The 25652-nt window shown below is 50.0% G+C and overlaps 6 protein-coding genes across 6 annotated transcripts; 2 read left to right on the top strand and 4 right to left on the bottom strand.

The window, feature by feature from the left end:
• Positions 1–22: 22 nt before the first annotated feature.
• On the top strand, positions 23–1726 carry EPUS_00375 (Methylmalonate-semialdehyde dehydrogenase; the record flags this gene model as incomplete). The annotated part of the gene is made up of 2 exons (XM_007806031.1): positions 23–1240; positions 1310–1726. 2 exons carry the CDS (start codon positions 23–25, stop codon positions 1724–1726), a joined length of 1635 nt encoding a protein of 544 aa, XP_007804222.1.
• A 750-nt stretch (positions 1727–2476) lies between these two features.
• On the bottom strand, positions 2477–3521 carry EPUS_00374 (uncharacterized protein; the record flags this gene model as incomplete). Its single annotated transcript, XM_007806030.1, has 2 exons — positions 2477–3238; positions 3468–3521. The coding sequence occupies 2 exons, from the start codon at positions 3519–3521 to the stop codon at positions 2477–2479; spliced, it is 816 nt and encodes a 271-aa protein (XP_007804221.1).
• Positions 3522–7548: 4027 nt separating this feature from the next.
• On the bottom strand, positions 7549–9096 carry EPUS_00373 (uncharacterized protein; the record flags this gene model as incomplete). Its single annotated transcript, XM_007806029.1, has 2 exons — positions 7549–8736; positions 8800–9096. 2 exons carry the CDS (start codon positions 9094–9096, stop codon positions 7549–7551), a joined length of 1485 nt encoding a protein of 494 aa, XP_007804220.1.
• Positions 9097–12300: 3204 nt separating this feature from the next.
• On the bottom strand, positions 12301–14136 carry EPUS_00372 (uncharacterized protein; the record flags this gene model as incomplete). Its single annotated transcript, XM_007806028.1, has 1 exon — positions 12301–14136. One exon carries the CDS (start codon positions 14134–14136, stop codon positions 12301–12303), a length of 1836 nt encoding a protein of 611 aa, XP_007804219.1.
• An 855-nt stretch (positions 14137–14991) lies between these two features.
• EPUS_00371 (uncharacterized protein) lies at positions 14992–17536 on the bottom strand (the record flags this gene model as incomplete). Its single annotated transcript, XM_007806027.1, has 2 exons — positions 14992–15763; positions 15816–17536. The coding sequence occupies 2 exons, from the start codon at positions 17534–17536 to the stop codon at positions 14992–14994; spliced, it is 2493 nt and encodes an 830-aa protein (XP_007804218.1).
• Positions 17537–18523: 987 nt separating this feature from the next.
• On the top strand, positions 18524–24124 carry EPUS_00370 (uncharacterized protein; the record flags this gene model as incomplete). The annotated part of the gene is made up of 2 exons (XM_007806026.1): positions 18524–21823; positions 21878–24124. The coding sequence occupies 2 exons, from the start codon at positions 18524–18526 to the stop codon at positions 24122–24124; spliced, it is 5547 nt and encodes a 1848-aa protein (XP_007804217.1).
• Between the last annotated feature and the right edge of the window lie 1528 nt (positions 24125–25652).

Below are 25652 nucleotides of genomic sequence, written 5' to 3'. Positions count from 1 at the left end.
ATTAGCAACCAGACCATTCAAGATGGCTTCTCGTACCGATGCTCATCGAGTGGCTGTCCGGCGGTTGCACGCGACATCTCAGCAGCTACAAGCTGCAACTTCAACAGCAGCCACATCCGCTCAGGAATATCCCACCACACACGAACAGATCTCTCGGCCGGTAGACACCCAAAATTTCATTGACAACGAATTCATCCCCTCCAAAGCCACGACATGGATTGACCTACACGATCCAGCAACCAATAATCTCGTCACCCGTGTCCCGCAATCCACTACAGAAGAGCTTCAAGTTGCCGTGAAAAGCGCTGAGAAGGCCTTCCCAGCATGGCGGGCAACATCTATCATGGCCAAGCAGCAGATCATGTTCAAATTTACTGGACTTATTCGGGAGCATTGGGACCGGCTTGCCGCTTCTATCACACTCGAGCAAGGGAAAACTTTTGCTGATGCCAAAGGAGATGTGCTGCGTGGGCTGCAGGTTGCGGAAACGGCTTGTGGTATCACAACACAGTTGACAGGCGAAGTTCTGGAGGTTGCGAAGGATATGGAGACCAGATCATACCGAGAACCCCTGGGCGTTGTTGCTGCAATTTGTCCATTCAACTTCCCGGCCATGATCCCGTTGTGGAGTATACCCCTGGCAACCATAACGGGTAACTGCCTCATCTTAAAACCTTCAGAGCGGGATCCTGGCGCCGCCATGATCCTAGCTGAACTCTGCAAAAAGGCAGGTTTCCCAGACGGCGTTGTCAACGTCGTGCATGGGGGTGCCAAGACGGTAGATTTTATCATCGATGACCCTGCCATCAAGGCAATCTCATTTGTGGGCTCAAATCGTGCAGGTGAATATATCTTCTCCCGGGGGTCAGCTCAAGGGAAACGTGTCCAGGCAAATCTGGGCGCCAAAAACCACGCTGCCGTCCTACCAGACTGCAATAAGAATCATGCTTTGAATGCCATTGCTGGAGCTGCTTTCGGTGCAGCGGGCCAGAGGTGTATGGCTCTCAGTACTCTAGTCATGGTTGGTGAGACGAAAGACTGGCTACCTGGGCTTGCTGAAAGAGCAAAAGCGTTAAAGGTTGATGGTGGATTTGAAGAAGGAGCCGACCTTGGTCCTGTCATATCACCCCAAAGCAAGCAGCGAATTGAAAGTCTGATAGCGAGCGCAGAGGAAGAGGGAGCAACGATATTATTGGATGGCAGAGGATATAAACCCGAAAAATACCCCAATGGAAATTGGGTAAGCATTAACATCCACTCCATACTATCTTCTCCTCCCCATCCCTCAATCATACTAACCACACCCCAGATCGCCCCCACAATAATAACCAACGTGCAACCACACATGAAATGCTACACGGAAGAGATCTTCGGCCCCGTCCTCATCGCCCTCAACGTTGACACCATCTCTGCGGCCATCGACCTGATCAACTCGAACCCCTACGGCAACGGTGCCGCCGTCTTTACCCGCTCCGGCAGCACAGCCTCGAAGTTCCAAAAAGACCTCAACGTCGGCCAGTTGGGCATTAACGTCCCCATCCCGGTGCCTCTGCCCATGTTCAGTTTTACGGGGAACAAAAAGAGCGTGGCGGGCGGGGGCGCGAATAACTTCTACGGCAAACCCGGCCTGAATTTTTATACGCAGTGGAAGACAGTGACGAGCCTGTGGAGGGAGGAGGATGCGTTGACGGTGGAGAAGGAGGCCGTTATGCCGACGCATTCGTGAATATTGTTATACGGAGCACACTGTAGGTTTTAAAGTGCTGGTGACTTGGGCCGGCAAAAGGGTAACTAGTTATTGAATATGTGAGACCATCAGGACTCGGATTTACCCTCGTTCACTTCTTCATCTCCATCAAGCCCCATCCTCCCCATCTCCGAAAGCTATTCTCCCAACGGCAGTGCAGCCAGCGGTCCAGCTGTTATCCTCCCTAAAGAGAATTGACCTCTTGACACACCGTCGAATCAACAATCAACAACAGGATCCTCCCCATCCATAGAACCGAATCACGCTCTCCAGAAGACCGTGCAAATATCGGCCATGAAGGACAGCAGCAGCCGAACAAACGTAAAGCAAGGCGGTGGGGAACAGCACGTTCGTATTGGTACTGTGTACCATCTAATGGTCAGATCGAGATGTCCCTCTTCATCTTCCTTCTTCTCTTTTGCTCGCCAGCTGTGTGATCTGCCTTTTCGGATAGGGTGGGCGGATATGAAAGCAATGGAGGACTCTGCATCTCTACGTCGTGCTCTCTGTATTGTGATTCGTATCTCATAATCGTCATTGGGAGGGCGTCTTCCTCTTATTTATGCGCCAGATAGATGGATGGTATCTTTTCGAGCCGAAAGAACAAAAGGAAGAAGCGCGTGACTTTTTCTCCCCCTTTCTTGTCCGATCTCCTGCCGTGGCCTCATCTCAAACCCATTCACCACAAGCCGCAACGCTTCACCAAACACTAAGCCAATCGGCAAGATCTCAATATTCCACCTCAAGCTCCTCCGCCGCCGCCTTTTTACCGTCCTCTGCCTTCTCAGCTTCCATGTCAACCTCCCCTTTGTAGTCATACACCAACCTGGCCCTCTCCACCTTATCCTCTCCCTTCCTGACCACCACTCTCCGGGTGTAATACCTCTTCTGATCAAACATCTCAAACCCCCAAACCTGCTCTGCCGTCCAACCTCCAGCCGCGGTCTCATCCACATTGACGACCCAGCTCTGTACGTGGCGAGCGGAGTTCTCATCGAGCCAGCCCGACGTGGTCGCAGCGGTAGCGGTAGAAGTCGTGCCTTCTCCTTCTTGCTGCGTAGTCTTGTCTCCTTCCGCCCCTTCTGCCTCCGTGCCGGCCGCCTTTTCAGACTCAGTCTTTCCATCCTTATCAACGTCCCCCTTCAAGAACCGTTCATCCACCTCCCCTCCCTTCCCCTCCATCTTGAACCCGTTCTCTCCACCTCCAAACCCCTCAAACATGCGACTCTTCCCCTTCACCTTCCCGAAAATCCGGTCCTCGTGGTCCCTTTCGCTCCAGTCCAACACCCTGTTCTCCTGTGTCGTTGAGATACCTCCGGTAGCGCGCTGGGTGATGTCGATGTGGATTGGTTGCTTGGGTTCTTCGGAAGCAGGCTTTCTGTACTGGTGGACCGAGAGGGTCACGGTAGCGAAAGAGATTGCTTTGCGGAGGAACCAGGACAGGCCTTGCAGGGTTAGGATGGGGTCGATTGGGTCGGAGAGGTTGCGGTTCTGCAAATGCGAGATTCAGTATCAGGTTTGAGGGCATTTATCTCGGCAGTGGAAGAGGTACACTGGAGGCTGGAAGGGTAGTGCTTGTTTGTTGATTGATGAGTAGATTGATGAGTAGATTGATGGGAAGGGAGGGGGTAAAGAAAACTTCTCAAGGAGACAGAGGGTAGACGTTGGGCAGGGCCAATGCACCGAAAGAATAGAGCGTGTTTGATATCAAGTAGCGTACCATGACAAATTTGCCTGAAAGGTCATCAATCGTGACCTTGGGAGGAGCAGCCATGATCCTACTGGAGGACTAGACTGCACAACGACCAATTGGAGTGGTGACTGAAAAGGGCAAGCGAGGTTCGGCTTTGAAAGCAATTGAGAACCAAAGAGTGATTTGCAAAACAGGAAAGAGACACGCAGGAGGATTAGAGCGTCACGAAGCTCGCGCCAGCACTATGGGAAGCTATGAGTGTTCGATACCAGTTCGGGATGGGTAGTTAGGAGGAACACTGGGTCTGGAATAGCTCTAGCTATCTGTGGTTCCAAAGATGAGCTCGACCAGAGAACCCATCAGCCAGCCTCGGTAGATACTGCGTGCGTTCCATACTACTACTACGTAGTAACTACGTAAGTGTTGCGAATCCTTGGCGTTACCCTTGAATTGCTGGCGCTAGCTTGTTGATAGTATTTGAAGAGCTCTTATGAGATCTATCCTAGTGCATCGAAATATAGAATGGCTGCACCAAATGTAGCTGGCATTCTGCTGGTTCTACTGATAGGGATATTAAAAGTTTGGAAGACACCCTGATCGAGTTGAGTTTCTATATGTACAAATTTACAGTCTTGTGCTATCCCTTGTGTCATTGAATGGGCCTTCTTCCATCTTGAGACAAGGCTTTTGTCGGGATCGAACGGCGACCAGGTTTCACATGAGTAAGTCGTCACGCCAATTCTGACATCCATGGTTCGATTCAACAGAACTCGCATCTTTGCATTGCTATATGCCGTGCCCATGGCGCCATGAGGCCGTAAGCAGTGCTTGGGCTATAATAGTTGAGCGGAAACATTACCAAGGTCCATGTCTCAGACAGATTCGCTGTTGGGAAGAATGACAATTGCATGTCACAGTCTCATCTGCCGTAACCATTGGAGGTACCAAGATCAATGATTGCACATTCCCGGTCAGATACATGTCCTTCATATTCGCGCCGACCAAGCCAAGCAAACTTACGTTGGCGAATTTGGGCTGCAAACATATCCAGCGGGCATCAAAGATCGACGCATGACCGTCGATTGATGAATCCTTGATCGATAAGCGTCGGCAGGCACGAGCAACAAGGCCCTTATAACTGGTCCAGTATTGTCGACTTTTGGGTCGATGGACTTTGCTTCACGCTGCGAAAAAATTCTGCGAACACAGGATACGTTACTGCACTTGTGACGAAGGCGTCCGCCCGATGCCCGCAAAGAGGGCGGCGTAGTCCTTTGTGGGCATGACCGCGTTATTGGAGACGTTGGCAAAGGTTTCTACAGGAGCCGGTGCAAGATCCGCGACAAGTAGTATTGAGCTGAATTGAAGCAGTATCCTGAGAATGCCAGAAAGAAGTACCAAGCTGCAGATGGATGAATTTGGTGAGTGCTTCGCCGGTCCAAGGAGGAGCTGCAGTAACTCGAGCGGCCCGGAGTTGCTGTATCGTATGCTTGATAAGTATTCGAAGTATTCTGTGCAGGGCAACACCAGTCTTCATGGTGGCCAAGGCCAGGAGTGATGTGCTCAATGTCGTATGAATGGTCACGACTGTCCTGATAATCACGGCGCTTATCAAGACCGATGTCGTAATCCAGTTGGATAAAGTAATGTGCGACCAATAGGCACCAGTAGATTTTCGAAACCACGGGAAGGCAAGGTAGATGATTACCGCAAGCAGTATGATCAAGCCAATCATTATAGTCGTAACAGTTCTCAAACCCGGGCTCCATTTGACTTGCGATCGACCTTTTCGGACTTCTGTCTGTATTGACATTGAAACACATGGAGGTGGCAAACTGTCAAGTTCTGTCTCGCTATCTCGGAATTGTTCACGGCTTGATGTTGAAGGCACAGCTTTGTAACGAGACAAGAAACGCGCCATATGCAAGGGTACGCTTTAAGCATTGGTTGTCATCCTCTTGAGCCGAGTTGGTGCGAAACCCATGTACAATCATCCACGGACTAAGACGGCTTTTCTTGAGTTCCTCAACATTGGCTCATGTCCTCTGAGATACATGTTAGAGCTTATCAAATTGCATGTGATGCAGAAGTATTATTCAGATCGACTCCTCTTGCAATTTCCTTCCATGCTTGATAATCTCCTCATTATGGAATACCTTTTGCTCATTTCCATGTACTGCCAGGTCAACCATCGTGGCTCCCAGCTCATTGATTCTGATCGATAAAGAGTCACCCAAGAGACATCTTTGGAGGGGAGCTCCGTTCTTGGGCAGCACGGCTCCTGGTTTAACGACGTAAACCGTAAATCCACCCTGGGAGCCGTCTTCTGCGGATTCTAAAACTCTTGCCTCTGCTGCTCCTCTAACGCGACGTCCGTTAGCATAGAACCATAAGGACCGTTCTTTCTAGCCCTCTTTTGGAGGCGGTTCGGTAAAGGCTCCACCCAGTTGGATGTATCGAAAGTGTGTCGACCCGGTAGGCCGTGTCTTGATAGTTTTGATAAATGTGAGAGGATATTCAATGTCAACTCTCTCATCCCATTAAATGTACCCATGCACCAAATGGCGGCATCAGCGGTTTCCAGCTCGTTGATGATAAGTTCATCATATGAGGTAAAGTCTTTCACAATGATCACTTTGACTTTGGGATTCTCAGCCAAATCGCCGGGATCTCGACGAGTCAGAACAAGGACAGAAGTTATGGATGGATGATTGAGGCATTGGGGTAAGAACTTCACCCCCAATGAACCCCGTACTACCAGATAGAACAACTTTCATGTTGGGGACTGAAATAGATGGCAACAAGCTAGTAATTCTTGCTGAAATGAGATGTTTCGTGGGCGGTAGCGTAGGCAACTAGAAAAGATGAAACCGAATTAAATTATACTACGTAGTAAGCTGTGGAGAGGCTACTAACTACTTACTACTAACCTAATGGAACTGCCAAGCCCTCTGGTAACTTCAAATGGTTACTCCGTATCAACCCTCTACTTCCATTACGGCTGAAAGTGGCCCATAGCGAGCACACCTTGGTCAAGACTGGGATAGACTGTATCAATGTATCGATGCATTTGCTCGCGCCTTTGTAACGTGTACATACACTCGACTCATTCAGTACCTGAAGAGCTCCCATCAATCATTTATCCGACGTACTCAACTCTTATTTTGCAGCCTGGACGACCAGCGGGTTCGGACCTGAGTCCCTGCTCTCTGCTCTGCCCACCATCAATGTCTAAGGCAACCAGATCTTAGTAAGGACGGTGACTTCATGTTCTGATCTTGACTCGCTGACGATCTAGTGAACCTCATATTTTTGGTCGTCGTGTAGCGATCGGTCGTCATGTGTGCTACTAGACGTTTGAGTGTCTTTCTCCGTCACCGCCGCTGCGAGCAATGACTTTGACAAAAAATTGGCCAGCCGCGTCACCAGCTTAGCTACGTTGATCAAGGCCAATAAATGGTGCGCATATGCAGTGCTGCGTTGACCAGCTCAGGAGTAACTTTGAGTTGCGTGTAGATCAAAGAGTTGTCATAACATCCCGTACCATGATCAGGGTCCTGGCGAGGGCGGAGAATTGTTCCTGCTGTTGATTTGCCATGAGGATACCTGTTTCAAAGTCCGAGTCACAGTTATCTTGATCCGGCACAAGCCGCTGTTGCCCTTTTGAAGCTGTGGTAATTGGCTCTGCTGTTGAGGCTCTGCTTACACGACCTTTTCTTCCAAGACTCAGCCACAGATATCCTAATCTAGTGTAGATTTCTATCACCTAGATGATAGTGTAAAATAAAGACTTTCATACCGGCCGCCTCCAAGGAAAGGCCATACGAGGAGCGAACGGATATGAGGGGATGGACAAGTAGTGACTGTCGTTGTGTAGCAAACAAGAAATGACTCTTTGATTCGGCGAGGAATATCGGCTGGAGAAGAATGATAAAAGACTGTACCGTTGATGTAGGCATTGGTAGAGTGAATTATGGGTCAGCCAGTTTGCCATTGCGTTTTATTGCCTTTCGCGTCACCATTTTGTGCAGCATCTCTTGTTAAATGAGTTGAATCATATTAGCGTATTCCTGTTCCTCATCCAGCAGATGTCGATCGAAACTGCCTGTCAAGACTCAGCCTTGCCTTTATCCTTGGGTTGAGCAGGCCCTTCGGCATCCATATCGGCCATGAATCTCTCCCAGGTGTCAATGACCCTTCTATAGAAATCCGCATTATTGGTCGCAAAGGTGCCCAAAGTATCACGAAACTCAGCGCCCTTAATCCTCTCAAAATCGCCGACCTCTCGTACTACTTGCTCATCGAACATCTCGCTGGTCTGTTTGGCGCTCTCCACTTCCCTGGTCAATTCTTGTATCTTTAATTCAAGCTTTCGTTTTCGATCTTGCTTGGCAGTTTCGTGATCGACTCCACGCATATCCTCCATCTTGTGTCGGATGAAAGTTGCGGGATTGAGATTCGAAGCGGACGAGGAATAAGCGTTGCTGCTGGCAAGATGGTCACGCTCTGCAGCGGCTTTCTGTAGATACTCTGTCAAAGCCTCGAAATCCACCTGCTTCTGATCTCTGGTCTTCAGCAGTGACTGTATCGAAGTGATGTATGATTGCATATCGCGTAGACTCCCGAGGTAGTTCTGGTCAGTGTGGTCTTTTAAGGCCTTAAAGCCCTTTGATGTCTCTTCAACACATGCAGCAAAAGTGTGAAGTGGCATTTCAATGCCAGATTCTAAGGCAACGAGTTTCTTCGTGTTGGTCGCTAGGTCATTGTAATCCACTTCAAGGTCTCCTTCCCGACGAGCCACTCGAGCCACAATCTTTTCAACATGCGTCAGGTCTTCATCTAGCTTAGAGGTCCTTTCATAGACTTCCAGGAAACGCTTGTCTGGCTTGTGTACCTTACTGAAAGCGTTTAGCATGGTGTCAGCTACATTGTCGAAAAATCCAGAAGGGGCACCAGGTGATCCAGGAGCTTCGCCCGTGGTATTTGCTCGGCTCGGTCTCAATCTCATTTGTGCATTCCAATCGCTCGTCTCCAGAAACAGTATAAATATTGGGGCTCTACGGAGCACGGGATGCAGCGTTAGCCTCTTGATGAATCGGTGTAAAGACCATGCCCGTCTTTGCATGAAGTCAATGCTGAAGCGGTCCCCCCTCACGTAAGCCATGTTGTTCTTTTCAGGTAACGGAGGTACTGCGCATGCTGGATATTCACGATAGAGAGTCTGGCGTAGAAAAACAAAGTCCGTGAACCGTCTTCGGATCGAGAACTCAGGGCATTGAAATGATTTGAAATCAGTCTACGTATCAGCGGTCAGTCCTGCCATAGCTACCAATGAGTCTGAGATGAGAGGAAAACCAACCGTGGTTGTGATGAGATAAGAAACATAAGCATCCTTTGTGCCGTCATTCTCCTTTAACGGTGAGCCAACGGTGCATTCCAGAAATCCATCACCAATGCCGCCCAGATCGATTGGCTCCGCATGCTCACCAGCCTGAGGATCATGGTGTTGGTGCTGCGAACTCAGTCTGCGCTTGCCATTGGAAATTCTAGTTGGAAGTGTCGCTTCAGGTGAGGGCTCTGCGGAAGTTGGTCCGGATACGTGACTCTCTGATTCATTTCGCCAGGAAACACTGTCGAAGTCGCCATGGTCATCCATGGTGGTGATGATGACTGAAGTTGAGCACGATCAGGCGCACGGCGGCGTGATCCACACCCAAAGTTGTAAGCACCTTGAGTTGTTAACAGTCCAGCAACTTCTTCTCCTTGTCTTGAATCGTTAGAGACCATAAAGCAGAAGAGCTTCAACAGCTTACTCAGTCACAAATTGAAGAATAGGCCAACGGATGTAGAACTTCCACACTGAACAGAGCTTGGCAGCATCAGCACAGCGTGAAGCCCGCTAATGGGTGGGGTTTAACTACATAGACTACGCAAGCTCTCCGTCTTGACACACGAACTACGACAACAACCCAGAAGAATTTGACTTGTTTCAACACAGTTGCCCCACAACTTTCAGGAGATCTTGGAACAGCAAGCAACGACTCAATCATCCCGCATTTGCTGCTATCCTTATACATCGCTTGACTCAGAAAACCACACCGCAAGAATCTCAGCAGCGGACCGAAGCTTGGCGCCAAAATTTATGAGACTTCTCAGATTCCTGCTATGCTACACGCCCCTTTAATAGGGGATAGGGCGCCCATTTCGCTCATTTAGGGCAGCTACTCTATCTGGCATTGTTGAGATAGCCCTATTAAGGTCGTCATGTGTGCTACTAGACGTTTGAGTGTCTTTCTCCGTCACCGCCGCTGCGAGCAATGACTTTGACAAAAAATTGGCCAGCCGCGTCACCAGCTTAGCTACGTTGATCAAGGCCAATAAATGGTGCGCATATGCAGGTTCAGGAGCGACGATTTCTTTCAAAATAGCCATATAATCACTCTGAATGAGACGTCCTCCTACTCCGGAGCCAGTGTAGAAGTGGAGCTGACCCTTGAAATTCCATCCAATAACTGCGTACACATGAACTGATTGATTTTGGCGCTTTAACTTGAATTGGGTCTTTGAGGTCTTTGAGAGAGCATTTCGAGCTTCAAAACCCTTTCGACGATGAATTCGAGCTTGTCGCTGCAAGCAAGTAGCAAAATGGGACTCATCATACCATCGAAACTTCTTAAATGCATCTAGTTGCTAATATCAACATTCAAATCCCTATATAATTCAGGCTTCAATATGTGCTTGTGAGAGCATTTTTTTCTGTGCAGCCATATAGGTTCTCACACCAAAATCCTTCATATTTCTTTGAATTGCACGTTCGGAGCCATTTGCTACACCAATAGTCTGTGCCACCTTGAAATGACTTGATGAAGCAAAGCCAAAATTAGCATCTTCAACGGCCTCAATTGCTTCACATTCGTGAGAAGCAAGTACTCGTTTTCGGCCTCGATTGTGTATCTTCTCGCTGCGGCGCACAGTTCTTTCTTTAATGATTCGATAGCCAGTTGCTTTAGATACATTATGTATCTTAAATAGCTCCGTACGAGGTAGTTTGCCAGCTGTGTGGCGTGCATCAGCGAGGAGGCGCGCGCGGCGCGGCGTATCAAGCATCGTTTTTAACGTTCGTGAGGCCGCAGGAGAAGGAGGATCTATCGAATAAGACTTTCGACAGACTCTTCGTCTGTTTCCTCGTTCAGAATCCATTGTTCCCTTAATTTGAGTGAGTATTGGTAGAGAAATAGGGGAATGAAGAAGGGGGGGAGAGGAAGGGGATCTGAGAAGTCTCATAAATTTTGGCGCCAAGCTTCGGACCCTCACTGCCAGCTTACGTCACATTGTCCTTGCTCAATTGACCTTTTCTGCTGTGCCTCGATTAGATTATTGTGAAAACCACACATGTATCCCACGGCGCAATAGTCTTGTCCAATGCAAAGCAGGGCGCACCTCAAAGCTGAAGGCAGACAAGAACGCTCTGATGGCGTCTAGCTTGATCGCTGTCTCTCGCAAAACAACCAGAATTTAACGAGTCCAGTAGAGTTGTATTTCAGGCTGAGTGCTCTACTTTTACCCACTCCAATTTGAGCAGCTACCGTGGAACATTCAGCCTAGCGATGTGATCTTTAAACGACTGAAGATCATCTACGGATTTTTCTGAGTCTTCCATACTTTTAGCTGACGAGGTCGCACGGGGGATCTAATAGAGTTGCATTGAGACATGACAGCCTTATCGGATTGTCTATCGATATGTACAGACAAGTTCAGCCAAAATGTGCTATATTAGACCATAGAATCCGAACTGTTGATATGGTACCCGCTCTCCCAGAAAACACAGCCAGAACCACTCTGTATGTCTGGACCTGACTAACAATGCAAAGTAGCATCATGTATATATAGTAATATTTCGTATAAGCGACCCGGAATTAACCAACCCCGCTAAGATCCAATACACGAACCAATAAAGCTTGGCATTAAAGACTGGCTCGAGTTATTTTAGTTGGTAAATACTATAGAATTCGAGCCTTAACAACCAACGTCTGTACGACCAACAAAAAGTCAAATAGAAGAATCAGTCATGCGGAGTATACATTGCCCTACTCGAGTAATGACAGCGGACAACTCCACCATCTCCACTCAGTCAGCCTTAGGCACCGCTTACCCAAACAAGATCCAGCTGATTCACGACCTCCAGCTAAGCGAGAGAGCCGCCTAGATCCTCACATTCTTCTTCCCAGATCACACAGAGAACATACCCCAAACCGAAGCAGGGCAACAAATATCAAGAACCAGAAACTTAATCCAGTCTAGTTCCAACCCAACCCAACCCAACCCAACCCAATCCGCCGCCAGTTCGTTCCGCCACCACCAACATCTATCCATCATGTCCTTTTTTGTCTATATCCATCCGACTGACGATCGATCTGATAAGGCGTGCACGGCCTGCGGCGGGCGGCCTACTAGTTAGGCACGCCTAGGTGGTGAACATGTCCCCGTTCCGTCTGTCCATCAGCTCCTTGCCCATCCTGCATTCCTGCCGGGGAAGCCTGCCCCGTACCCTACACTTCGGACCACAAGTATAACGTGGCAATTCTTCGTGACATGTCATATCTGCTGAGTACTGGCAGAATTACTCCGTAGGATGAACCATGCTAGAACCGTAAACGCAAAGTACCTGCGAACGGTAGATCTATTTCCCCATTCAGACACGGGACAGCATACGTAGATGGTGTTTCAGGTTTTTTTTTTCAGAGAAGAGTAATTACTAAGCCCAAATCCGACCACTATAGTAATAACAATGAACGATTATTGATAATCCGCATCCTTCTATTCCACCGTATCTGCCTTGATCTATAACGTCGCTTCTCACTCACACAGCAGGCACCAAGCCATAATCCACCACGCCGCCCTTCCTCCCCCAACCCCACCAACGAAGCCTAACACCCATCCGCCCAGCCCAGCCCTCCAGCTCACTGATCTTCTCATCCCCCCTCACCCCCAGAAAACTCTGCCCCCTCTTCTCGACGGCCGTGCCCCCGTACCCCTGTAGACCATGTGCCATAGTCGCGAGCGCATTGCCCCGCCAATTCGGCAGGCCCAGCACATGTGTCTGCCACATGGTGAGGCCGAGCACAATCGCCATGAGGAGGATCAGGCACATCGGGAGGAGAAGCCATTTCCACCGGACATGGATGTAGGATTCTAAACTTGTGGCTGTGCCTGTTGCCATTTGTCCAGAGGTCAGGCGCATGTTGTTGGTTATTGCTGTGGCAATGTGTTCCATGGTCCGAGGGACGTGTCTAGCGCCATTCAGGAATAGTGCTTGCACGAGATCTGTTGAGAAGGCGTCGGAGTTGCCGGTGCCGTTGAGTTGTTTGGTGAGGTATTGCGAGAGTGCTTGGCTTGCGCGATGGCTGATGGAGAAGGTCAGGTTGGTGTTCGGTTGCAGGGAGCCTTGTGGGATTGTAACTTCCCAGGGCGCTGTCTCGCTTGCCGTGTTGAGCATGTATGAATTTGTGATATTTTCGGTAACTTGCCCAAGGCGGACTCGACTCTGGTACGTGTTAACGCTTGGCGAAATAGCACAATCGTACGCGTAGAGCCGCCCAATTGTATACTTAGTATCCCCATCCTCTATATCGGTGACCTCCGTATCGTAGATCAGCATTGAAACGTTGGCCAGACTCTTTTGATACTGATCGAAGTTGTTTATGTTGAGGCCCGCAGCTGTACTCACAGTGATGTAATCATTTCCGGTGATCGGTAGATTGAGTCCATTTGGTAATGATATGGAGCCGGTGCAGTTGTTGGCCCCAGCAGGGCTAGTGGCACACGTCTCATTAATCAATGCCGAGACGTCGACACAGCGCGAGCGAGCTGCGAGCGAGGCGAACTCAGGATACGTGCAATCGCCTGTTGAACATTGTGCTTGTATAATGTCCGACAATAGAGTAGGCTTAGTGGCGAAGGCACCTTCGAGAACGGCCGACTCCAAGGACTGACTGATACCGACATCGCTCCTAGATATTCGGCCAAATTCGTTGTGAGACTGGCTGAACGGAATGGTTGTATTGCTGTTAACTGGTCTCGGCTGATACACAATCGTCTGTTGGATGAACGCGTCGTTCGCCAACGCAAACACTGTAATGAAGCATGCGATTGATGCCAGATGGGAGAAGCCAATAGACCATAGAAGCATTAGAGCCCCCCACGGCCCTCTCGATGCAGCGTCGAAGATCTGGAATCTCCGCAAGGTCCTTTGTCTTTGGCCATACCAGATCCACTTCAGTTGACCGAGACAAGATGCTATGGGTAGGGACAAGAAAATTCTCAGAATGGTTGCCAATACCGACAAAAGGGAGTTGGAAGTGATTGAAGAACGCCAGTCCACGGCGGGTCGCTCTCGGTAAACAGCAAGCCCAATGCCGATAATTCCCAAGGCGAGTGAAGCCACAACAATCGAAATGCATTCGAGTGCCCAGCTATCCGCAATGAACCAAATCCAACATGTCTTCAGATTTCGCAGCCACGGACGAAATATACTTCTGCCGCTGGGACCATGCTCTAGCTCGTGGACTTGGAAGATGGTAACGTTACGGGCCTTTTTCGTGCTGATGCTGTCATTGGTGCTAGTGGGAGTAGGCAGATCCTTGGAACCAATATCGGGCAGGTAAACGCTCTCGTAGGGACTCAGCTTTTGGGCCATTGCTGGCAAATGTAGTGAAGAATAAGAAATTCGTACTGCGAGGTTTCAAAGTGCTACATAATAGAAGAAAATGACCGCGGAAGAAATACATCGAAGAGATAGGACAGACATACACAAAATGACCCAGGCACATGTGTAATCAGCCGGCTGTGGTGTGCCTGATGCAACCTACCGTACAATGTTGGCTCTCTGGGAGAATCCTGCAGAAAGGATTCAAACGTGGGCCAGACGAGGCGGTGCTCCAATGGGCATAGGCCGCAACAACCGTGAAGCCATCGAGACGGTTGCCTTGCACAATGGTTCATCAAATAGTAGAGTTCTCTCTCCACAACCCGGCTCGACAAGAGTTGCAGCCGGCAAGATATTACGGACCTCCTCCAACATAGGTCTTGTGGGCGGCTCAGGGAAATGTAGCCTAGAGTTCTGTGTGCTAACTCGTCGGGGCCGATAACTCTTCAATAGGAAAGCAGAAATACTTCGGATACAACATGATCAGCTTCACTGTTATGACCAACAAGCAGATGACGAGAATGTGCTTACCGGTTGTTTCGAGACGTTGCAGCAGACTCAGCTTGGCTGCTGGTGATACCGTGCCATTGGTATTATTGGTATTGTTGGTATTTTTGGTATTACCCGGATGTCAAGAGCTGACTAATAGTACTCGAGTCTTGGGTAAACTGCAATAGATAGTACGTAAAGTCAGTACAACGTAAACGAAGCTTGCCGTGGCAATCCGCAGTAGCGATGAGCTTCGTGATGTTGACTCGAAAGTGATCAAAATTGTCAAGATGCTATACGTCTGGTGAGTTGCGGCAAAATGTCTTCTGGGACGCCTTCAATGCTAGATGCAAGTCTTTATGGCCCATGACCAGTGTCACCGCTTGACTCCATCCTCCCTGCCCTTTTCTCACCACGACCACGTTCCGAGTCCGGAATATCTCGATACGTCTCTTCTTCTCCGTCACTGCTGAAAAGTTCGTCGTCGCTTTCGCCTGCGAAGGCGTCATAGAGCTCGCCAGCTCTTCTTTTCGCCTTCTTACCACTTGCATGACCATCCACCCCTCCGTTGTCCTCCTGGGTGTCTAGAATCTCGAACTCATAGTCATCACGGGGGTTATTGCGGATTCGTTTTCTTCGCTGGATGAAGAAGTACGCTCCTAATCCAATGCAAAACAATATGATCAGAGCAACAGCACCGTATATCCAAATTTGAGTTCTTTTGGACACTCCAAAAGTGGGAAAGAAAGAGGGCAGAAGACTATCCGACGGGGCAGAACTCGCCGTAGGAGAACTGTCTGCAGCAGACGCGGACGTTGAACTTAGCCCGGGAGTCCCGTTGGAAGAGCTAGGTGTTGGCTTAGCATTCACAGGTCGGTCGATGTGGTCGGTGGGGATTGCAGGTACATCTGTTGGAGGGGTTCCAACGGCTACACTTGTGGTTGCAACAGAGCCCGTAGTGGTTTCGTGATCGTCATCATGCTCGTCTGGATAAGGATGAAGTGTTTGTTTGGCTTCATCGATGCACTCACCCCACAGATTGAGCCTCCAGTCGATGAAGCGACCTTTTTCCTCGTTCAATTCTGTATCCTTGACGATGACTGTCCACGTGCCGGCTCCAGACTCGCCCCTGTATGTATTAGAGAGACGGAGAAAAGGGCGGGGTATAGATCACAACTCACCAATGAACCACCGACATAAATGTCCAATCCACGTAGCCTGCTTGTGCTGCATCGTTCCGCCTGCTTGTGCTGAGGTGGCTTATCAAGCCATGAGGGCTCCGCATCTCCACACTAAGATCGCCTCGGCGCGTGTGGTTGACATTCATTGTCACGGTCACATGCTCAAGCCTCTCAAGGTTCGCCTTCGTCAACATTTCTTGCGTGACATCGAATGAGCTGGCCAAACCACGATCGCCTTGAGGAATATCACGCTGTACTGACAACCAGGGAGAATTGTACCAAGCCTGGGGCTTGACCGATTCGAATGTCTTGGCTGCTTCAATCAACCTCCACGCATCAATCTTACCATAACCGTAGACATGACTGAACTTCTTGCCATTTTTGGTATCTTGCCAGTCGCCGTCATCCAGATGCACCGGAATGGCTGCATCAATACATAGGTACTGCAAGTCCCGCCAACTTAGATCTGGCCGAAGTCCCAGCGCCAGTGCCACTGTTCCAGCTACCAATGGCCCAGCAGCCGAAGTACCACCATGCCCGATATAGCACTTGTTGGTACCAACGTCCGTGGTATGTATGGCATCGCTACCGCCACTGCTGTAGGTAACGACAAGTTGTGCAGAGCACGGCTCAGAGTAGTAGGGATGATTCCCCTCACGGTCGATGGCGCCTACAGTAATGCTGTATATGCTGTTGGTGTAGCCATCAAAATTGCAATTGTCGCCTGCAGCAGCCCCATTGCCGGCAGCAAAGACAAAGACGGAACCGAGACCTCCTCGGCCGTGCTGAACCCCATTCACCATGGCTCGCTGAATCAGGGTGCTTGGAGCGTCCATTGTCCGGCCGTCGTCTGGGGGACCCCACGAGCACGAATAGATCTGGTTGTCTTGGTAGCCGTAGTTGATAGCAGCCGCTTCATCTTCATCACTGATTACTTTGGACAATATCCTGATGCCTGACACCTTTCCATCATATGCCATTCCCACCCCACAGGCATTGTTTCTTACCGCCGCAATTTCCCCTGCACACCTAGTTCCGTGTTTGTCGTCAAATAACCTTGGCCTCGGCTCAGGACCAGGGTCGTTGTAATCATAGGATCCAGCGGCGAAGTAATTGTCCTTAAGATCATGACTGTACATGTCCAGTCCATCGTCAATGACAGAAGTGATAGAACCATTTCCAGTTATTCCCTGTAACCAAACCCCAGTCACGTTGAGATCGTGGCCAAGCTGAATTGTGTTAAAGATGTGCCATTGGTCCTTGAATATTGGATCTTGGATTTCTAAAGTACGAGCGATGTCGTCTAATGCTTCAACAGCGATGGGATCCGGCTGAGGGCGGCCTGGAGGGGGAGGGCCTTGTCGGGGGGCAGGCGGAGGAGGTATCCTCTTCGCCAAACGTGGCCTTAGTCTTTGCTTTTCATACCACAAGATTCCAGAACCACTTTGGATCCCACGTTTTCGTCGTCTCTTCCGTAGTTCATATAATGCGTTCTCCACCGCCGAACCGCGCTCTTTTGGGGCTGAAAACGTATAGTGGTCAGGAAGCTGCCCTATAGGACCTTCTAGATGGGCACCGATCGATTGAGCAACCGCATGTGGCGATACAAGCGCGTCTAGGTGTAAGGCGAAATAGTCATGCGATTCGAAGTTTCGACGGGTTGCAATGGCAGATGAGGCAGCTACCGAGAACAGTAAGGTCGCCCACGTCGAGAGTAGCATTGTATTCGCAGGCGGAAAGGCCTAAACGTGTTCGACTCGAGACGAGTCGTCCATGAGCAGCTTCTGGTGTATAAGGCTCTCTTCCGATTGATCTGCTCTCAAAGAAGGTAATAAGGGTCACTGACGACGTGGGAAGGGGTCCAAGAAATGCAATCGTACGGTCACGGCCACATTGAACAAAGAACACTTAGAGATGGAATACGGTCTCCACGAAGGAATGAGATGGTAACAAGGAGTGAACTCGATGCCAAATGAATGGTGAACTTTCCGATCCTCTTCACCGACTCAAGTATATCGATGTAAGCCGCCCTCCTAAGGTGAGATCTGTTCTCCTGGCTGTGGAAGTAGAGGGCCAAGATGTCAAAAAAGTGTGTCCTTGGAACCTTGGTCTGACTGGCGGCCGCATCCTTAGGTCGAGCACCCCAAACTCTGACCGAGCCAGGGGCTTAGCTCAATACAGTTAGTTAATCGGGCCTCCATTCTTGCCTAGCTGCTTACCTTCCAGCTTCGAATGCTTGGTAGTCGTGGAGCTGCATCATCAACTGCCCCCTCCAACTGCCCCTAGAGCTGCCGATTGGCTGCTTATACTTAACTATGCTGCCAGCCACAACCTTACTCCTGTACCATTGTCCCTAAAAGCTTGCATACGATCTAATGCAGAGCTGCCTTTCCATGTAACTTAGTCTTAGTACTCGACCTGTACTGGTTATCTTGCTTCGATCATCTTCTTGTGTATTGCAGCGCTCATCCAGCATTGTGGAGTGCTGCTTTCTCCTTATTGTGCCACAATCGTGATCCAGCCCATGCCGTGTTGCACTTTGCGCGGACTTCTCAAGCCGCAGAGTGGCAGCTCTGTCATTACTGTAGTAGTGCTTTACTTTTGCCAGAAACCCCCATTTGACTGTTTCATTTCATTTTCTTGGATTCGCCCATTTCTGACATGCTGAGAACAATTCTGAGCTGAATAGGCCAAGGACACCAGACAAAATGTCAACGCGTACTCAGGATTACATGGGTCCCTACCACACATCGCCGACATCGCAGAGACAAAAGCTCTCAAATGGCGCAACTCCTACGAGTAGTCAGTCTAGAAGACAAGACCAAGCCAATCTTTCCCTACAGACTGATTACGATGACCACCTCAGCTATCCTCCTGCCGCACCGGAGGTGCCTCGTGCCCTACCGATCTCGTACAAACAGCCGTATGAACGAGAGATAATAGACCAACAACCAACAAGATCATTTTCACAGAGAGCGAAAGGACAGATGCTGGCGCAGGAAGCCATTGGGGACGAGAAGTACTGGGACGATAGGGGTGCGCAGCCCTTACAGTTGGAGATACCTGAAGATGCCCGGAAGAATACCACCCGCGACGATGTACCAGTGGCTCCACAGAACGGTCTCAACATCTCGGACGGGGGGCGCAACGTCCGGCGGGGCTCCTCTCAGAGGCAGCCGGATACACCTTCACAAGACAGTCCACATTCAACCTCCAGAGAGCTTCGAGACCACCAACGTCCGGTACGACACGAAGCCGACACTGCGCCTCTAAAGTTGGACCTCAAATCCCCGACTGCGAAGATAGGCACGATGAAAGGGCCGAGAAAGCTCAGTGAAAGCCAGCAGAGAGAATGGGCGCACGATCGGTCCCCACTGCAAACTCTGGAAGTCAAGTTGAACGACATTAGCAAAGAGGAGAAACGTGCAAGAGTGGAAGAGGCTGAAATGCTGCTGCGCGAAGCTAAGGCTGGAAGAGGAGGACGCAGGTCCAGCAAGGAAGTCCCGGCAACCGCAAAGAGAAACGTTTCGACAAGAGAGCCACCGCTAGAACCTAAAAGTGTTCAAAAGGCTTCACTAGACCACAACACTCAGAGCACACAGCGTGGTACTGGGCAACCCAGAACCCGGGTGGAGGTTCAGGAGACAACCAAAGGGTTTCCATCTAGCGAAGACAGGCAAGGACTTGATATTGAAAAGCACTTAGTAGCAAGACCACCTGTTGGCAATGAGGTAACTCCTTTTTTGGATGAATCAAGGTCTTGGCAACAGGCTTCACAAGACGAGGGCCGTATACACGCAGCTCATACTGTGTATGAAGCTACCTCCTTGAGCAAGCCACGACAAGACTCCTTGCAACAGCCAATAATCGTTGACCAAGTCCATCCAGCCCATGACCCACGCCTGATACATGCTACAGAACGCAACTCAAATGAGCCTGACTTACAACATGATCCAAGAAGCAACCAGCTTCAGAATAATGTAAGGCGAGCAGCTTCGACTCGACAAGATCCAGGGGCAAAGTCGATCCCCTCAAACATCACTCGCGCCATCTCTTCCCAACAACATCAACCCCAACCTCTCTTTGCTGACGACCAAGATTTGTCAGGGCCTGGCCCGATAAGAGAGTCAAATTCATCGCACAAAGCTGCATTGGCAGAGGCAAATGCCGCAGTCGGAGCTACAGGTCCCAGCGCTGCCGCCTCTATGACTCGTGATAACAGCAGGAAATTGCAAAAGGCTCCAACAGCGAACCTCAGCCGAGGTTCCTACCCCGAGGAGAAAAGACCAGATTGGCTGTTTTCTGGCTTAAAACAAGGGTCAACCTCTGCGGATCCACCTCGATCCAGCACGAATACTAGCGTGGAAGATACGAAGCTCGAATTCTACTACAAAGGAATGCCGAAGCAAGCCGACGTCCCAAGAGTGAACTCTCAGAGAGCTCCTGAATCGGCTATGCTGGGCGTCAAAGAGCCTGCATTTAACGAACAAAACAGTACTACGAGCAGACCCCGACGGACAAGCGTCTCTTTCAAAGTCCCCTTTGACAAAGCTCGGCCCGTGAACGAGTGGAAGCAAGCTGGTACAGCACGACTAACACTAGCAGATCTCGCCCTGGACGTGCCCAGTGGAGGGGATCAGGCCTGGTGGGAGACCAATGGCTCATCTGGTCGCAGGAGGAGCAAAGGTACATCGGGAAATGTGCAATCATCGGGGGTGTTAAGCCAGCAGAAACAACCCAGATGTGTCGAATTCAAACCACCACTGTATCTCAAGTGTGGCCCTCTGCTTCGATATACTGGTATGAGGAAGGAACGGGAAGAACCACAACAATCTGGCCAGACTAATAACCCCACTGGTCGGGAGATGTGGAGAGGGAGTGTGATGATTGTGACGAATGATTCGCAGTCTTCATATGAGGAGGTCCCAACGCTGCGGATCTTTTCCCAACCCAGAGACCTGCTACCGCCGCCTCCAGACCAAGTGCAAGGTGACGAGCTAGCTCCCGAATATGTCGACCCTATTGCAGGCTTGACCAAAGTATCGAGACGCGGCCAGACGCTTTACGTCAAGCCGGTCGACTATCTAGAAGAAGGTAAAGATCTCTCTCGCATCGAAGACGATGATGGTCTCTTCGAGACCACGCCAAGTCCACTCGACAACAGTGCTCAGATATCTGCCACTGCAAATAAGAGAACCCGTGGCAGGGACGGAGAGGCGCTTGGTAAGTTCAAGGAGGTCAAAGGTTGTAGACTTTATGCCGACATCGAGCGGGACGTCACGTTCTGGCGTTTCAACATCGAGGTGGAGCTTTCTGATCAACAAGCTCATATCGCTTATCGCATCAACCACGGACCTCCCGTCGGTTTTTGGGTCCCTGCGAAGGGCCAGAGCATGAACATAATGTTCCACAGCTGCAACGGTTTTAGCTTGACCGTCGATACTGATAAATTTGGCGGTCCTGATCCGTTGTGGCGCGACGTTCTCAACACACATCAAACACGTCCATTCCACGTGATGATTGGAGGCGGTGACCAGCTATACAACGATGGAGTCATGGTTGATACCAATCTTTTCGCCGCTTGGACCCAGTTGCGAAACCCCCATGAAAAGCATCATGCGCCATTTACGGATGCCATGCGTCAGGAGTTGGAGTCATTTTACCTAAATCGGTATGCCATGTGGTTCTCACAGGGGCTTTTTGGATTGGCCAACTGTCAGATACCAATGATCAACATATATGACGACCACGATATCATTGATGGATTTGGATCATACCCTGACGACTTCCAGCGAGCTCCTGTGTTTATGGGTGTTGGAAACATTGCGTTCAAATATTATATGCTTTTCCAACATCAGAGTGTGCCAGAAGAGACTCAAGCTGATGAGCCAAGCTGGCTACTCGGAGCTAAGCCTGGCCCATACATCCAGCAATTGAGCCGAAGTGTGTTCCTGAACATGGGAAAGAGCATAGCGTTCCTCGGACTGGACTGTAGAACTGAGCGAGAGGTGAGTGCTGAGACCGTGTGACTGAATGATGGGTAACTCACTGACCGAGTTCAGCGCTATTCTGTAATGACCGATGACACCTATGACCTTATTCTTGATCGATGCCGTAGAGAGATCGAAGAAGGCGAGACAAAACACCTGCTTGTTCTTTTAGGCGTCCCCATTGCATATCCGAGTCTGGTCTGGCTCGAAAACCTTCTTACTAGCCGAGCACTGGCCCCAGTCAAGGCGCTTGGACGAGCTCGTATCTTCAAAGGTGGTCTCTTGAATAAGTTCGATGGGGGTGTCGAAGTCTTGGATGACCTCGACGATCATTGGACTGCAAGTGGGCACAAAGTCGAGCGGTTCCATCTCATTAGAGACCTACAAGAACTTGCAGCGGAGAAGTCTATTCGCATTACTATTCTTGGAGGCAATGTGCACCTGGCAGCTGTCGGCCAATTCTACTCGAATCCAAAGCTCAAGATTCCCAAGGATCGCGATCATAGGTACATCCCGAACGTGATCTCTTCTGCGATTGTGAACACACCGCGGCCTGAAATGGTGGCAGACACTCTGAACAAGAGGAACCGAGTTCACATTTTCGACCAATACACCATGGAAGATATGATTCCAATGTTCACCCACGACGTAGACGGCAAAAAGCGGAACAACAAGCGTCTGCTGCCACGCAGGAACTGGTGCTCAATTCGAGAATACCATCCCGGGTCCACCCCACCATCCACACCTCCCGAATCTCCTACGCCGAGCGAACAGATGTCCGAGTCCGAAGATTATCAGCCGCAGACCCGTCGACGCTTTTCCTTCTCCCGAGAGGACGCAAACCCCAGGCAACTGCTCCGCCGACTCAGTCAACGTGCTGCCCCACCATCCTCCTACAGAGATGACATGAATATCAGCAGCCCCATGACCCCCAGGAGAGCAAGCCATGACGGCAACTTCTCAAACCCTCGACAACCTCAAACCGCGCCTCCGACACGCACCTCCTTCTCCATGAACAACAACAGTCCCCTGCCACCAAGGACCGCGCCTCCTAACCAAACATCCTTCAATTCAACCGCCTCTTACAATCACCGCGCCTCTATAGACGCCCTCCCCTCAGCCCCTCAACCGCGCCCAGGCATATTGCGCCGCCCCACCAATCTTTCCGAAAAAGCGTCAAAGAAGGGTGGACCGCCGCCCCTGGTGACTGACTCCCAAGGAAATCTCATCGAGGACTATAACGACCACATCGATCTCGAGGGTGGGCTGGATATCACCTTGAATTGTGAAGTTAATCAGGGCGATCCAGCCGGTATCACGACGCCGTACCGCCTGCTCGTACCTACTTTGATATACGATGGAAGCAGTGATCGTCAGAAACTGGATGCACCAGTCGGAAATGGTGGTAAGGGTGCTGGTGTAAAACGGAGACCGACGTTACTCAATAGGCTGGGTTTTGGAAGGACTGGAAATAGGAGTGTGGCTGATCGTCAGGGCGAGGGGAACTGGGGTCAAGCCAGTTTCAGCGAAACGGAAAGTGAGCGTCTGGATGGCGATGAAAGGTACAGCAGTGGAGAAGAGGACGATCAGTACTACGAGAAGGAGAAGAGGTCGTCTGGCGGAGGAGTGTTAAAGAGGTGGTTCAGTGGCAGAAGAGGCAGAACCTCCCAGCCGCAGGACAGATATTCTCCAGAGTATGAAGAGGCGCCGCCGCCCCAGCAGCCGCCGCTGCCGCCGCTCAGAGGGGGACAGCTGCAAACCCGCGATGAATTTGTGGGTCGGGAGTTGACGTCTACATCTCCACAGCCCCAGCAGCAGCAGGCCAACCACTCGTCCTCGAAGCGTGACAGCTATGAAATTCCGCCATTCGAGCCTTTCCCCTCCCAGGCCAGAGGCAAGGCAGCCAGAGTCATGGGCGTCGATCAGGGTCCCATGCCAGTACCGTACGGCTCTGCACCTCCGCAGTATCCATCACGGCGTCAGGAGCATCTGCCGCCGCCGCCGCCGCCGCAAGAACAACAAAAACGACAACCAGGTGTGAGCACTAACTCCTCTGCAAACGCAGGTGTAGGTGCCAGCACCTCAATGAGTACAAGCATAAATCAAAGCCAACCTCTCCCACCTCCCACAAGAACATCAACACTACCACTCTCCCCTCAGGAAGCACCACGAACAAGAGACTCGAACTCAAGATTTTACGCAAACCACGACCAAGAAGCAGCACCGGTTGTACGTGGCTACAATGGAGTAGAGGCTTACCCTGGAAGGAAAATTTCTAAAGCTACAAAAGGAGGGAAACTGAGAAAAGGGAAGTGGTGATCTTGGTGGTCTGTAATCTAATCGAATCCAATTGGATGAACCTGAGCATCGAATCGAGAACGACAAAGTGAAAGAAGATAAAGAGGTGGATGACCAATTTGAACTCGGATGTCGGAAATGGAAATTGGCTACCTACCTGGATGGAGCTGAAAGACCATCATATCATGGTCACACCACGGCCAGGCTATCATAATGCATGTCAGGTGATTGAGAAATGAGCGATGGAGCGCCTGAGAAAGGGATTGCATCTTATTCTGGCCCTTCTAATATAGCGATTTGCATGCTTTTCTTGGTTTACGCACTGAACACGAACGTGTGTTGTGAACCTTCACAAGTTAGATTTTGCGCATTCATAACCTGTGGGTACCTGAATAACCACTCAGCGCACACTGATGAGAGCTGGTTTTTTTTGTATGTGAACAGCAAGACCTCTGGCAAATGAGAGATATAGTATTGATATTAATCGTAGCTGGAATGAAGGTCTGTCAGAGAATATTGGAAGTTGAAATTAGGCACCTGTCTTTTGGGATCCCAGGGGAGTGCAAGGGCAACAGAACAGTAGGGGGTCAATAGATTGACTTATTGAGCGCAGAGAACTAGAATCTATGTACAAGAAGAAGGATATAAGTAGTAGGATATCCTCTTGAGCCCTTTGATGCGCAGAATAATGCAGAATCCACCAGAGTCCTCCTGGCCCTCATACCCGTGCGCAGGGCACGCGCTTGGCATGCTTGGCGCGCATAACAGAGATATCAGTATGGCCTCACTTGAGCGGAGGGTTCAATGAAGCCTCCTGTGAAGAGCTTATGGAAATACGTCGAATTCTTACGCAATATCAGCTATGATGCGTTCAGGATTACTTTACCACGCGACTATGGCCTCTTGGATGCTTGCCTCTTTTTCTCAATAGGATAGAGCTATTTTTGGTTGAGTAACATACACGTTGTGCATGGGTCATGGCAGGCCAAAATGCACTGCAATTTTAGCGTAAATAAAGGCGACACACCCGGCCATAGGAGGAATGCGTTACAGTCAGTGCAATTTTATTGTGCGTTGCAAAATTGTTGCAAATTCTGCCCGCGGTGCCAGCGATTCGCGGGTCCCGCCAAGGAATTTGCAACAATTATGCATAAGATTGGACCGAAGGCCCTAACTTGCACTGCAATTTTAGTGTAAATAAAGGTGACACACCTGGCCATAGGAGGAATGCATTACGGTTTGTGCAATTTATTGAACAAATGTGCAACCTCCAAATGGCGAATCATCATTCTTGATAACTAATGACCTTTTGTGCTCTCAAGCTTGATTGCCTCAGTTCTCAGCCGTACTCTGTGGCTTTGACGATGACTAAGTCAATGTGCGCCAGCACGTCTGAGGACAGGAACGAAAAATACGGCCTGATTGTCATTCCGCCCCACAAAATAAGCGAGCTATACCATTTTAGGCGAAAATTACGTGTATTATCTTGTAATTTGTAATTTTACGTAAAAATCAACAGATCTCGCAGCTATTTCGCGCACGATCCTAC

Source organism: Endocarpon pusillum (assembly GCF_000464535.1).
Source record: "Endocarpon pusillum Z07020 unplaced genomic scaffold scaffold4993, whole genome shotgun sequence".
Lineage (NCBI taxonomy): Eukaryota > Fungi > Ascomycota > Eurotiomycetes > Verrucariales > Verrucariaceae > Endocarpon > Endocarpon pusillum.
The sequence above is the reverse complement of the archived record's forward strand: the minus strand, read 5'-3'. Positions and strand labels throughout refer to the sequence as shown.